The 15,725-nt window shown below is 46.0% G+C and overlaps 1 protein-coding gene across 3 annotated transcripts in view; it reads right to left on the bottom strand.

Annotated features, from left to right (window-relative positions):
* The window catches only part of prdm11 (PR domain containing 11), a 175,969-nt gene that overhangs the window by 117,386 nt on the left and 42,858 nt on the right, over positions 1–15,725 (bottom strand). For all 3 annotated transcript variants that reach the window (XM_087996777.1, XM_043706243.2, XM_043706242.2), the window contains exons 3-4: positions 2,837–2,949; positions 1,250–1,512 (exon numbers count right to left, since the gene is read on the bottom strand). In XM_087996777.1, the coding sequence (XP_087852903.1) occupies positions 1,250–1,512; positions 2,837–2,949 (376 nt within the window). The remainder of the gene's footprint in view (positions 1–1,249; positions 1,513–2,836; positions 2,950–15,725) is intronic.

The following is a 15,725-nucleotide window of genomic DNA, read 5'->3' as shown; positions in this document are numbered from 1 at the left end:
ATTTGCACTTTCTACCCTATGTCTCCGATCCAATTTCCAAAACAAGCCAATAGATTTCCTCCTTTTCCATGTATCTCTTTTTTTTTTAAAACATTCTTTCATGTCAAGCTTTACCAAATGCAATCTGCAACCCACACATATTACAAAAGCAAATACTGCCCTTTTTACCATGGTTTAAACAATTCACAGGTGTCATTAGATTTAACTGGCCTTTTTATGAGTTCATATTCTACTTGAGTATTTCAGCATGGTCTTCCTTGTTTTATGGAGAAGTCATCCTTTCTCATATATACTACCTCCTTTCGATACAAATTGTCTTTCTGTATGGGACTTTATACTTGCTGATTTATTTGGTAGCTCCAAACTGTACCACTTTTACTCTGGACATTTTTGCCTTATCTTTGTCATGATGGGACTCTATTCCCAAAGCTATTTGACAAAAGTTTCAATTTCAAACCATATTCTTCCTAGCCATTGTAACCATTTCTTGGTCCATGTGCACCCAAATTCTCCTACTAATTCCAAGTGCATCTGCATCTCTTTTTTACCTATATACCAACTCTTTCTTGTCAATGTACACTTCAGTTTCTTCCACCACTCACAAGCATGCACTTACGCATCTAAATTTTTCTACCTTGTCTAATAAACATGTTTCCCTCAATAAGGAATTCAGAAGAAACTTCTTTATCTAAAAAAGTAGTGTGAATATGAAATTGTCTACCACAAGTGTAGTTGGATATAGTTTTGATTAATTTACAGGGAAACACAATAAACATATGAGGGAGAAGGCAATAGATAGATAGATTGAGATTAGGAAAGATGGGAGGAAGTTCAAATAGAGCTCAAACAGATGATTAGTTTCAAGGTATGACCTGTTTCTGCACTGCATATGCAATGCTATTTTTATCCTTTGTTTTCACTCAGCCTCAGCAAAAGACATATAGGGTGTGTCATTGAGAAGTAGAACTTATTCCAACCTCTCTGCACTTTAAAATCACAGGCTAAATTTCACATGATTCCTGGTGTGGACTCTCATTCAATAAGAACATAGATCTGAAATGATGGTCAAGTGTCAATTCACAATTAGGTGTCTCACCTCGCAATAACATGTATCGAGAATATTCTGTTTCCTGGGCTAAAAGGAAATATTCAACTACCAAAGCTGCGTGTCCTTATTATAGTACCTTATTATAGTACTGCATCATAATACATTGCAAAGTTCAAACATGCACTTTAAAAAAGCACATACCAGCCATGAGAAAAACCCGGATGACTTATCAGTTTGGCACACTTCTCCTTCATATGGTCCAAATATCCTCCCCTTTGGAATGATGGTATCTAAACAACGAACATCAATCTCTCCTCCAGGCTCTTTCACAACTACTACTCCAGCAGGAACCGTGAGGGCTGCTCTATCTGGTGTACCTACAGGTATAGGTGTATCAGTAATAAATACTGGACATCCATGAAGGGCACACTCGTCCATGAAGTACTCCTGGCAATTCTCACAAACTAGGATACAAACAATAATGGTTTCGGTTAGATGCACATTTATAAAAGAAACAAATTTGAAATGAAACGATTATCTCTGAATCTCATTTGCTAACGGTTCCCATACTCAAATGTTCCTAATTTATTCCCACAAGTCCACCATGCCAACCAACTCTCATTTCAACATATGCAAATCTTTTTGAAACAAACATTCTCCCTGGTCTAAATTGACGTTATATTCAAGGGTCTCACACCTCAGGTTGAGGCTGAGGTCTTTGTGAAAGTATTTACCATATACACTCATGTAAAGGTCGATCTTGCGTAAAAGTCAACCCCTTATTTTAGGCCAAAAAAATCTTGTATTTTCCATATATCTCACATAAACGTCGACCCTGCTATATTGCATTATAAACCTAGTACAAAGGGAACTGCATGTTTCCATGATTCCCACTTAAACAAAATCACATTCATTCATTCATACTAGTAATTCTACTCATCCTTCTTTGTTTACTATATTGCATTTCTATTCATTCATTGATTCATTCATACATAACTCTACTTAGCCCACTTGGTTCACTTTAGCACATTTTGATTCTCTCATTTATTTAGACTTGTACTAAGTCTATCAGTACTTGTAGCACTTTGTTCACCATACATCCAAAAGTTAATATCGTTAAAAAGTTAATAATTTTAATTGTGCCATTATATCTGAATAAAAGCGAGATATATTAGCTACATAGTAGCATATCTTTAATGCTTTAACAAATGTGTTAAATGTTGCTGAGGTTCATAACATAAGAGAGTAAATTGGAGGGAAATGGAAGAATTTGGTGGGAAAGTTCAAGACACTTACACATTCAGAATTTAATAAGTGTTTCATTTTAAGTGTGCCATTATATCAGACCATGGCAATATTGAACAGTGCGATTTTGCAGGATTTCATTAAATCTCTGACATGTTAAATTTTCGTACCACATACATATAAATAACATTTCTTACCAGTAATTCATTCCTGTTTCTCTTGTTTTTATCTGGTAATTACCTTTACCATTGTGTTTTTCTTCTTTACCTGGGATTAGTTGTGCAATCAAATTGACTTCTGCCAAAAATACAGTATTTTGAACTGCAGCATGAATTTCAGCTCCTCAAAACTATTAACCGTGTATTAGTAGACCCTCTTAATTGAACCTTTAAAAAGTCTAAAAAAATTTGAATTTTACACAAGTATATACAGTACTCTAATCAATTTATACCTTCCCCTTTCCCAATCTTATTTTTCTTTTAATGGGATATGATTGAACTGAGCTTTCTCTATAAATCAAAATATCATAAGAAAGCCACTCACACCAGTAGTCATTTTGTTCATGGGATTCATTCATAGTCATCTCTTCACCTTTCACCTTCCCCAATTCCAGTTCCGCTTCCTTGGGATATACCTGGGTATAGTCTGGCACAATGCTATAGAATGGTAAAGAAAGGAAACAAGAGTTTGAATGAAATTTAAACACAGTGAATTCAATCTGACATCAAGACCAAAAGATATGTGGGTGCAGATTTCGGTTTGTGCATTATAATTGCCCAGATAGCAAGATTTCAACCGATATGACAAATAACAATGATCTAGATAAGCAATCTATTGCTACAAAATGAGTTTTTTCAGGTTTTGAACCCTATACATATGCCTGCAGATAGAATGGAAAATAAGAGGAATAAGCCAGAAGAGCTTTTGAGTCTGCTCCATCCTTCTGTACAATCAAGGTGGATCATCCAATTCAGTACCCTGTTCCTGCTTTCTCCCCATACACTTTGATCCCTTTAGCCTGAAGAACTATATCTAACTCCTTTTTGAAAACATTTAACGCTTTGGCCTCAACCACTTTCTGTGGTAGAGAATTCCACAGTTCATCACTGTCTGTGAAGAAATTTCTCCTCATATCCTTAGACTGTAACCCCTGACTATGGGTTTCTGGTCATCAGAAAATCCTTCCTGTGTTTACCCTGTCTAGCCCTGTTAGAATTTTGTAAGTTTCTGTGAGATCCCCCCTTCATTCTTCTAAGCTCATGAATACAGATCGAACCAATCTAGTCTTTCTTCATAATTCAATCCTGTCATCTCAGGAATCAGTCTGGTAAACCTTTGGTACACTCCTTCCATAGCCAGAATGTCCTTTCCTAGATAAAGAGACCAACACTGCCATATTCAAATCTTCTTGCTATGAAGGCCAACATGCTATTTGCCTTCTTCACTGTCTGCTGCACCTGCATGCACTCTTTTAGCAACCGGTATACAAGGACACCCAGGCCTCTTTGTATCTTCCCCTTTCCCAATCTTATCACCATTCAGAAAATGGTCTGCCTTCTTGTTTTTGCAACTAAAGTGGATAATCTCACATTTTCCCCTTTACATTTCATCACCCCACCTAGTTAAACACCCTGCTCCTGCCTTCCCAATGTTAGAGTAGAGTAACGTTATTTGTTGTTTCTACTACATACAGCTGGTACAATAAAAATGAGACAGTGTTCCTCCAGGACCAAAGGCTATATGAACACACAGACTATACAAGAGTACAGTCATACACAGGACTGCATAAAGTGCGTAGAGAAGTGCAAAACATGCAAGAAAGCACAATAATTCCTGACAAGACAAGACAATAGGCACAGTGGTGGACAAATTACAATGTAAAATGAATGATCATTAATAAACCATTGTTTTAGCAGCAATTCAAAACGCCACCTCAAAATTGTAAATGCAATAGAATGTGGTCATACAGTGTTAAGGAGCCTGATGGCTTGGAGGAAGAAAGTATTGCACAGTCAGGCCACAAGAGACCAAATGTTTCGGCATCTTCTGCCAGATGGCAGGAGGGAGAAGAAGAATTTGAATGGAGGACATGTAGGGTCATCCACAATGTGGTTAGCCTTGTGGATGCAGCGTGTGGAGTAAATGTCTGTAATGGAGAGAAGAGAGATCCGGATGATCTTCTCAGCTGTCCTCATTATCCATTGTAGGGTCTTCCAATCAGAGACATTGCAATTCCCAAATCAACAGTGATGCAGCTGCTCAGGCTACTCTCAATGAACTCTGTGTAGAATGTGGTGAGGATGGGGGAAATGGAGAATGGGGCTGGAAGATGGGCTTTCCTCAACCTACTCAGAAAGTAGTGATGCTGTTGGGCCTTCTTAGCTATGGAACTAATGTTGAGGGACCAAGTAAGGGTCTCCGCCAAGTGGACGCCAAGAAATTTTGTACTCTTCACGATCTCCAAGGGTGAGCCATCAATGTCCAGCAGAGAGTGATTGTTCCATGCACCCCCTAAAGTCAACAAACATCTCTTTAATTTTGTCCACGTTCAGAGACAGGTGGTTGGTTCTGCACCAGTCCTTTCTTTAGCTGCTGCACCTCCACCCTATATGCTGACTCATTCTTCCTGCTAATGAGACCCACTAACATCATGTCATCAGCGAACTTAATAATATGATTTGAGCTGTGCATCACTGCACAGTCTTGTGTCAGCAGGGTGAACAGCAGTGGACTAAGCACACAGCCCTGGGGGGAGGGGGCCCATGCTCAGTGTGATGGCGCTAAGAGATGCTGTTCCCAATCCAGACTGAGGTCTCCTAGTCAAGAAGTCCAGGATCCAGTTACGGAGGGAAGTATTCAAGCCCAGCCAACTCAGCTTTCCATTCAGGTGCTGAGGAATAGTGTTAAATGCAGAACTTAAGTCTAATGAACAGTAATCTAACATAGGTGCCCTTCTTGTCCAAGTTGGTGAGGGCCAGGCGGAAATGGTATCATATGTTGAACAGTTGAGATGATACGTGAACTGCAGGGTGTCCAGTGAGGGTAACAGCAGGGTCTTCATATGCCTCATCACAAGTCTCTCAAAACACTTCATGATGATGGGTGTTAACATGATGGGACAGTCGTCGTTGAGGCAGAACACTGAAGACTTCTTCAGCATGGGGACGATGATAGCAGCCTTGAAGCACATTGGAACTACGGCACAACTCAGGAAGATGTTAAAAATGTCTGTGAGAACATCCACCAGCATGTCAAGAGCATCCTGCCAGGCATGTTATCTGGTCCAGCAGCCTTATGTGGGTTGACTTTGCATAGAGATTACCTCACGTCAGTCATGGTAAGACACAACACCTGGTCATTGTGGAGATTGTGGGGGGAGGGGGGGGGGGGGGGGGGTTTCCTCACTGCCACATCATTTTGTGCCTCAAACCGTGCATAGTAGTTGTTCAACTCATCCAGGAAGAAGGCATCACCAACATAAGCAGGAGATGCTTTGCTTTTCTGTGGTTGGTGATGGCTTGATGCTCCACATATCACCGCTGTCCTAATAGCTGTGTATTCTCTGTGCGTGTGCACGCTTTGCCTCTTTGATGGCCCGGGACAGGCTGGCCCTTGATGTTGTTAGGGCAGGAATCACAGGTTCCCAGCAGTGCACACACCTATGCGGTCATCCACAGTTTCTGGTTGGGTGAGAAGTGATGGTCTTAGACACAGAGACGTCATCAATGCATTTGATAATGTAGTAAATCACTGACACCGTGCACTCCTCTAAGTTGATGGAGTCACCATCGGTTGCCACCTCCTTAAACACACGCCAGTGTGTTCAAAGCATTCTTGAAGAGCAGAAATGGCTCCTGCCGGCCAGGTTTTCACCTGCTTCAGAACTGGTTTGATATAATTAATGAGCAGTCTGTATGCTGGAATTAGGATAACACAGATGAGGTCTGAGAAGCTGAGGTGGGGCCAGGGCTCTGTCGCGTATGCATTGAGGATGTTTGTCTCAACCAGATCCAGCGTATTCCCCCCTCTTGTAACAAAGTCCATATGCTGATGGAATTTAGGGAGCACAGACTGGAGATTCACATGGTTAAAATCTCTAGCAACAATAAACAGTCCATCAGGGAGTGAGTTCTGCAGTCCCATACAGTTCACAAAGTGCCTCCATAGCATTAGCACTGGGAGGAATATACACCCAGACTATAAGGACAGCAGTGAATTCCCAAGGCAAATAAAATGGTCTGCATCTAACAATCACAAACTCCACCAGTGATGAGCAGTAACTGAAGACTAGCACAGAGTCCTTGCAACATTTTGTGTTGATGTAGACACACGGAGCCACACCGCGAATCTTACCACACAGAGCTGCATTTTTGTCAGGGCAAACAAGGCAAGCCCATCTAACTGGATAGCTGTGTTTGGAACTCTGTCACCAAGCCATATTTCAATAAAAACAAAGACACAGCAATCCCTAAACTCATGCTGAGAAACCTGCCACAGTCGGATGCAGTCCAACTTATTGTCCACGGAGCAGAATGGACAGGAGAGCTGGCCAACTAGGGTTTGTTTTTAGCCTAGCACAAATTACTGCCCACTTACCACACATCCGCCTCCTCGCACACCGCTTCCAATGTATCAAATCCAGCCACTGACATCAGGCGAGGCCAAGGCCTGGTCTCCACAGCAAGTCAAGATCGCATAACTCCTTCAACAGCTCTCCATTCAAATTCATTTTCAGCTGGTTCCTGGACTGTAGCAGTGTTTGCAGGCTGTAACAGTATCTGCAAACACTGGGTTTAGTGTTCCTGTTCCTCCTGTGCCTTAGAAAACTGAAATTAAAAAGCCATAGGTCGGGAGAGGTGGCTGCGAGCTGCTGCCGCACCATGTTGAGGATATTCTGGAATTATGAAAGATTCTGATGTTTCCGGAATTATCAAAGAAGAATAGTTAAAAACAAAACAAAAACATAAACATAAACAATTTTTTAACCCTTCTATGGTTTGCCACCTGGATAATTCACAGCAATTACTATAATATTCATTTAATTTCTGGATGATTGGCACCCTCTTGGACTTTCCGTATCTCACCAAGCTGTTCTTGAGAATTCTCAACAGAAATCAGGTACTTCCCAATGATGGGAAGGAGAAAGGGCCCATTCGGTTCTTCTATAGTAATTTGCAGATATTATCACTCCAATGATACACAACTGAAGTAAGCCATGAGCCTGTCCTCTCATGCAACAAATATTCATGCATGGTAACAGTCACTCAGCAAAAGACCTAAAAACATTTATCTCCTACGGACCAAAGAAAAATGCACACATGGCCATTGCTTAATTGTCTTGTGACCATTCACTGCAACCTCACGCTGCTCGATTTGAATAATTTTAAATATTCAGCTAGCAGTAATCACAATGGCACATCGGTAGGTCCAAAACACTAGATAAATCCAAACTAATGTAGATTATGGCTGCATAGGTTGTGCATGAAATGAACCTGACTTGGGAAACATTGAAGAATGGTCCAAAGAACAAAGTGGACTTCAAAGTTTATAAACTCCTGCATTGGAGACTTTAGTGAAGGGATGTAGAAATGTAAAGTAGGGTCAAGACACATGCACAGAAAGACATTGTTGAAAGAGTTGAACACCAACTTGTCACAGGGATTGCACAGTGTTATAGCAATTCACTAATTCAACGTACAACAAAATAATTACCGAGCAGCTGATTCAGCAAGAACAGCAGTAACTGTGTGGACCTGCTGCCATCTCTCATGAAGACAGAATTCACATAAAATAGTCCTGCCCTTGCTGATGTTTACCTGCCATCCAGTCTAGAATACAGCTGCTAGTGGCAGTGCAGTCTGCAGTGGGTCCTCTGGCTCAAAGCTGCTCAAGGTCATTTCACCATGGAAAGCTGCATTCTCCTCCACTGAAAGTCAGCAGCCTTCTAATAGCTATGCTACACCCACTAGAGTAACACTGCATAGATGCACTAGGAATGCCAAAGCCAAAAGAGGATTACTTTTTTCTTTCAATCGTGAGACATAGGTTTTACTGCTGGATCAACATTTACTGCCTGTACCTAGTTGACCTTGAGAAGGAAAATGGTGGGGATTTGTCATCTTGAACTGGCAGATGGAGTTTAATTTAGATAAAGTGTGAGGTGTTGCATTCTAGTAAGGCAAATCAGGAAAGGACTTGGGAGTGTTATCGAACAAACAGACCTGGGGTGCAAGTGCATAGCTCCTTGAAAATGGAGTCGCAAGTAGGCAGGGTGATGAAGAACGCATTTGACACACTGGAAAAAGCACAGCAGGCAGAATTCAAGGAGCAAGACAGTCAATGTTTTGGGCATAACCCTTCTTCAGGGCTGGGAAGGGGAAAGGCAGCTGAGAGATTAATTGGGGGGGATGGGGGGGGGGGGAAGAGCAAGAGGAAAGTTTGGTGGGATGGTAATAGGTTAGATTAAATTAGAGTGGAAACAGGCCCTTCGGCCCAACAAGTCCACACCGACCTGCCGAAGCGCAACCCACCCATACCCCTACATTTATCCCTTACCTAACACTACGGGCAATTTAGCTTGGCCAATTCACCTGAACTGCACATCTTTGGACTGTGGGAGGAAACCCACGCAGACACGGTGAGAACGTGCAAACTCCACACAGTCAGTTGCCTGAGGCAGGAATTGAACCCGGGTCTCTGGCACTGTGAGGCAGCAGTGCTAACCACTGTGCCACCGTGCACAGGTGGACAAAGGTAGGAGGCAATGCTGATAAATTGTGGGAAGTGTGAAGTGGATAGGTGGGAAAGAGGATGGACAGGTAGGTCAGGTCAAGAGGGTGGACCTGAGTTGGAGTGGCTGAGATGGGAGCGCGCGCGCGCGAGAGAGAGAGCGAGAGCGCGCGCGCGCGCGAGAGAGAGAGCGAGAGCGCGCGCGCGCGCGAGAGAGAGAGCGAGAGCGCGCGCGCGCGCGCGAGAGAGCGAGAGCGAGAGCGCGCGCGCGAGAGAGAGAGCGAGAGCGCGCGCGCGCGCGAGAGAGAGAGCGAGAGCGCGCGGCGCGCGCGAGAGAGAGAGCGAGAGCGAGAGCGCGCGCGCGCGCGAGAGAGAGCGCGCGCGAGAGAGAGCGCGCGCGAGAGAGAGCGCGCGCGCGAGAGAGAGCGCGCGCGCGAGAGAGCGCGCGCGCGAGAGAGAGCGCGCGCGCGAGAGAGAGCGCGCGCGCGAGAGAGAGCGCGCGCGCGAGAGAGAGCGCGCGCGCGAGAGAGAGCGCGCGCGCGAGAGAGAGCGCGCGCGCGAGAGAGAGCGCGCGCGCGAGAGAGAGAGCGCGCGCGAGAGAGAGCGCGCGCGAGAGAGAGCGCGCGCGAGAGAGAGCGCGCGCGAGAGAGAGCGCGCGCGAGAGAGAGCGCGCGCGCGCGAGAGAGAGCGCGCGCGCGAGAGAGAGCGCGCGCGCGAGAGAGAGCGCGCGCGCGAGAGAGAGCGCGCGCGAGAGAGAGAGCGCGCGCGAGAGAGAGAGCGCGCGCGAGAGAGAGCGCGCGCGAGAGAGAGCGCGCGCGAGAGAGCGCGCGCGCGCGAGAGAGAGAGCGCGCGCGAGAGAGAGAGCGCGCGCGAGAGAGAGAGCGCGCGCGAGAGAGAGCGCGCGCGAGAGAGAGCGCGCGCGAGAGAGAGAGCGCGCGCGAGAGCGCGAGAGAGAGCGCGCGCGAGAGAGCGCGCGCGCGAGCAAGAGAGCGCGCGCGAGAGAGAGAGCGCGCGCGCGAGAGAGAGAGGCGCGCGCTCTCTCTCTCGCGCGCGAGAGAGAGCGCGCGCGAGAGCGCGCGAGAGAGAGCGCGCGAGAGAGAGCGCGCGAGAGAGAGCGCGCGAGAGAGAGCGCGCGAGAGAGAGCGCGCGAGAGAGAGCGCGCGAGTGAGAGAGCGAGAGAGTGAGAGAGCGAGAGAGTGAGAGAGCGAGAGAGTGAGAGAGCGAGAGAGAGAGCGAGAGAGAGAGCGAGAGAGAGAGCGAGAGAGAGAGCGAGAGAGAGAGCGAGAGAGAGAGCGAGAGAGAGAGCGAGAGAGAGTGCGAGAGAGAGTGCGAGACAGAGTGCGAGACAGAGTGCGAGACAGAGTGCGAGACAGAGTGCGAGACAGAGTGCGAGACAGAGTGCGAGACAGAGTGCGAGACAGAGTGCGAGACAGAGTGCGAGACAGAGTGCGAGAGAGAGTGCGAGAGAGAGTGCGAGTGAGAGTGCGAGTGAGAGAGTGCGTGAGAGAGTGCGTGAGAGAGTGCGTGAGAGAGTGCGTGAGAGAAATTTGGAAACTGGTGAATTTAATGCTGTGCGATTGTAGGCACCCAAGGTGGAAGATGAAATGCTCCTCCTCTAGTTTGCGGGTGGCCTTACGTAGGCAGTGGAGAAGACCCAGAATAGATATGTCCTCAGGGAGGGGGAGTTGAAGTGGATGGCCATAGGAGAGTGGGGTTGGTTGGTGCGTATGGACCAGAGCTGTTCCCATTCTGGTTCTCTCCGATGTAGAAGCGACCACATCAAGGTCTCAATGCAATAAGTGAGGTTGGAGGATATACAAGTAAATCTCTGTTGGATTTGGAATAATCCTTTGGGGCCTTGGACTGAGGTGACAGGGGAGGTGTGGGTGCAGGTTTTGCACCTCTTATGGTGGCAGGGGAAGGTGCCAGATATGGAGAGGGGGTTGGTGGGGAGTATGGACTTAACAAGGCAGTCACTTCACAAGGAGGTAATAGTCCATACTGAATGCAGATAGGGGTGGGGAGGGAAATATATTTTTGGTAGTGGGATCTGTTGTAGGTGGTGAAAATGGTGGAGTGATGCGCTGGATTTGGAGATTGGTGGGGTGGTGGTATGTGTGGACCAGGGGAATTCTATCCTTGTTGGGGTTGGGTTAGGGGGAAGAGGTGCGGGAAATGGATGAGATGCAATTGAGGGCACCATTGATTACAAGGGAGGGAAAATTATGTTCCTTGAAGTAGGCGGACATTCCTTGAAGTGGAATTGCTCATCTTAAGAGCAGATACAGTGGAGGCAGAGGAATTGAGAGAGAGTATGAGAGAGGGAGGGAGGAAGTGTATTCCAGTTAGCCATGGGAGTCGGTGTGAATTGAATTGAATTGACTTGAAATAATTGAATTGAATTTATTGTCACGTGTACTGGGGCACAGTGAAAAGCTTTGTCTTGCGAGCAATGCAGGCAGATCACATAGTTAAGTAGCGTAAATAATGGGTAAACAGTGGCAAAAACAAACAGATACAGGAAAATGTTAAGAGTTTGAGAGTCCATTCAATATTCTAACAACAGTAGGGTAGAAACTGTTGCAAAACCGCCTGGTGTGCATGCTCAGGTTTCTGTATCTTCTCCCCGATGGTAGAGGTTGTAGAAAAGCATTGCCAGGGCGGGACAGATCTTGGAGAATGCTGGAGGTCTTTCCTTGACAGCGGGCCTGGTAGATGGATTCTATAGATGGGAGGTTGGCCTTCGTGATTGTCCGGGCCGAGTTCACCACTCTGTAACCGTCTCAGATCTTGAATGGTACTGTTACCATACCAGTTAGTGATACATCCAGACAGAATGCTCTCGATGTCACATCTATAAAAGTTGGCAAGAGGGTTCACCAAATTTCCTCAGCTGCCTGAAGAGGAGATATTGTTGAGCCTTTGTAACCAGTGCATCCACATGAAGAGTCCAAGAAAAAAAATGTGTTGTGGATGACCACTCCCAGGAGCTTGACACTCCCCACTCGTTCCACCTCTGTGCTGTTAATGTGTACGGGGCATGAGTAACATCCTGGCGAAAGTCAATAATGATTTCCTTGGTTTTGCCGGCATTGAGAGCTAGGTTGTTCTCAGTGTACCATTCTTCCAGGTCTTCCACCTACCGTCTATAGTCTGTTTCATCGCCATCCGAGATTCGACCGACTATCAGTAGACTTGTAAATGGCATTAGTCTGGTATTTGGCGATGCAGTCATGGGTATACAGTAAGTAAAGTAGCAGGCTGAGTACACACCCCTGGGAGGCTCCAGTGTTGAGTGTTAGTGACGATGAAATATTGTCCCCATTCTTCACGGATTGCAGCCGGAGAGTCAGGAAACTGAGGATCCAGTTGCAGAGAGTGGAGCTTAGTCCAAGATCACAAAGTTTAGTAATCAGTCTTGAGGGGATAATAGTATTGAAGGCTGAACTGTAGTCAATGAGTAGGATTCTTACATAGCTGTTCTTGGTGTCAAGATGTTCTAGGGAGGGGTGAACGGCAAGTGATATGGCATCTGACATGGATCTGTTGGTCCGATAGGCAAACTGAAGTGGGTCAACAGTAGTGGGGAGGCTGGAGTTGATTACTGCCATGACCAGCCTTTCAAAGCACTTCATGACCACCGAAGTTAGGGCCACTGGACGGTAGTCATTGAGCCTTCTTAGGCACAGAGATGATGTTGGCCCTCTTGAAACAGGCAGGGACAGTGGCCTGCTGCTGGGAGAGGTTGAAGATCTTCGAGAAGACCTCTGCCAATTGATATGCACATGCTCTGAGGCACGGCCTGGTACTCCGTCTGGTCCCATCGCTTTCCTTGGATTCACACGAAGGAAAACTGATCTGACCTCTGATGCAGTGACTGTTGGCATAGATTCATCAGGACTTGTCAGAATGGGTTTTACCTCTCCGCCGAAATAAATGCCAGCGTTGAGTCGGTCGCTAGAGATGGAGACGGAGAGTGAAGGTGAGGGAGATGTCAGAGATGGACCAGGTGAATTTGAGATTGGGGTGGATGGTGCTTATGTGGTGAATGAACTGCATAAAACTCCTCGTGGGAGCATAAGACAGCACCGATACAGTCATTGATGTAGTAGAGGAAGAAGTGGTGGATGGTGCCAGTGTAGCTGTGGAAAAGGAACTGTTCCACGTATCCTACGTGGAGGCAGGCATAGCTGGGACCAATGTGGGTACCCGTACCACCCCTCTGGTTTGTAGGAAGTGGGAGGTTTGAAAGGAGAAGTTAAGGGTAAGAACCAGTTCTGCCGATCGAATGAGTGTCAGTGGAGGGTGACTGGGTGGGTCAATGGAAGAGGAAGAAACGGAGGACTTTTAGGCCTTGCTCATGGGCAGTGCAGGTGTAGAGGGACTGGATGCCCACAGTGAAGATGAGGTTTTGGGGACTGGGAAATCAGAAGTTATGCAGGGGATGGAGGGCACTCGGTGTCTCAAACAGGGAGTTCCTGGATCAAGTGGAACAGGATGGAGTTCAAGATAAGCAGAGATGAGTTCAGAAGGACAGGAGCAAGTGGAGACAATTGGTTGACCAGGCAGTCGGGTTTCTGGATTTTTGGCAAGAGACAGAACTGGGTGGTGCAGGGTTGCAGAACTAAGAGGTTGAAGGCTGAGGGTGGTCCTGGATGGTGTCAAACTCAGTTTTTGGAGCTACCCACATCCAGGTAAGTGCTAAGTATTCAATCACACTCCTGATTTGTGGACAGGTACCAAGGAGTCACCACAAAATTCCTCGCCTCTGATCTGTTATTTTCATCACAGAATTTATTTGGTTGTGCAACTTCATTTTCTGTTCAGTGGTAACCTCCCAGGATGTTGATACTGGGGGATTCAGCAATGATGTCAAAGAATGTCAAGCAAAGATGGTTAGATTCTCTCTCGTTGCAGATGATCATTATCTGGCACTTACATGGTGCAAACATTTCTTGCAACTTGCTTGGATATTTTGTCTAGGCTTTGCTGAGTATGGACACATGCTAGCTCAGTATCTAAGGTGTTGCAAATGATGCTGAATATTGTGCAATTATCAGAAAACATCCCTACTTCTGATCCAATGATAGAGGGATGAGGAAAAACAAAGTAGCTGATGATGGATGAAATTAGGAAACTACATTGAGAAACCCTGCAGTGATATCCTGGGGATGAGATGATTGGCCTTCAACAACTATAACAAGCTTCCTTTTGTATCAAGTACGAATCCAACACCTATACTTCCTCCTTGCTCTAGTTTTGCTCAGGATCTTTGATGCCAGACTCGGTTAAATGCTGTCTTACCTCAGTTCTGAAATTCAACTCATTTACCCATTTTTAGACTTGTAATAACATCATGAGCTGAGTGGCCATGGTGGAACCCAAAGTGTGCATCAGTTTGCACGTTATTCCTTTGCAAATGCCACTGTTGAAGATCTCTTCCATCACCTTGTTGATGATCAAGACTAGACAGATAGGGCAGTAATTAGTCACATTGGAATTGTCCTGTTTCTATGACACAGGACATACCCGGATAATTTTCAGTACTGCTGGGTCGATGCCAATGATGTATCTGTACTGCAACAGCTTAGCTCGGGGCTTGGCTAGTTCTAGCACAGAAATCTATAGTATTATTGTAAGAATATTGTTGGGCCAATAGCCTTTGCAGTATCCAATGCCTTCAACCATTTTTTGATATCATGAGGAGCAAACTGTATTCACTGAAGACTGACTTCTGATGCCAGGGACCTGAAGAGGAGGTCAAGGGAGATTATCTATTTGGCTCTTCTGGCTGAAGATCAATACAAATGACACAGCCTTGTTTTGTACTGGGTTTCCACATTGCTAAAGCTGGGGAAATTTGCAGAGTCTCTTCCTCCTGTTAGTATTTTAATTGTGCGCCACTATTCAGAACTGCACATGGCAAGTCTGCACAGCCTAGATCTTATCTCCTAGTTGTGGGATTGTTTAGCCCTGTTTATGCATGCTACATCTGTGTTTGGCACACAAGCAATTCTGCCTTCTTAAGGTTGACCCCTCTATTTTAAATTATCAGCAGGAGGTTTTCTTACCAATGCTGACCTGATGCGAAGAGACAGTATGTGATCTGGAGTCAATATTAAGAACTTTCAGGGTAACTCCCATCAAACATTGTACCACTGTGCCACCACCTTTGGCTTTCTGGGCTGATAAATACCACCCACACCCTCCACCTCCAAGAATACGTTCGAGACACCACCCACGCCTTCCATCTCCTCCAAGAATTTCTACCTACCTCGACACTGTCCTATTCCCCCTAATCCAGGAACTCCCCACATACGTTCGAGACACCACCCACGCCCTCCACCTCCTCCAAGACCTCCGTTTCCTAACGCCTCATCTTCACCATGGATATCCAATCCCTCTACACCTCCATCTGCCATGACCAGGGCCTCCAAGCCCTCAGTTTCTTCTTCTCCCGACGTCCCCAACAGTACCCTTCCACCGACACTCTCATTCGTTTGGCCGAACTGGTCCTCACCCTTAATTTCTCCTTCGAATCCTCCCACTTCCAAAAGACCAAAGGGTAGCCATGGCACCCGTATTGGCCCCAGCAATACCTGTCTCTTTGTTGGCTACGTAGAAGTCGATCATCCGTAATTACACCGGCAACACTCCCCACCTCTTCCTCCACTACATTGATGACTGCATTGGTGCCACCTCA

This window comes from Chiloscyllium plagiosum, unplaced genomic scaffold, assembly GCF_037043375.1.
Source record: "Chiloscyllium plagiosum isolate Xiang-an unplaced genomic scaffold, Cpla_swu_hap1 HiC_scaffold_18, whole genome shotgun sequence".
Taxonomy (NCBI): domain Eukaryota; kingdom Metazoa; phylum Chordata; class Chondrichthyes; order Orectolobiformes; family Hemiscylliidae; genus Chiloscyllium; species Chiloscyllium plagiosum.
The sequence above is the reverse complement of the archived record's forward strand: the minus strand, read 5'-3'. Positions and strand labels throughout refer to the sequence as shown.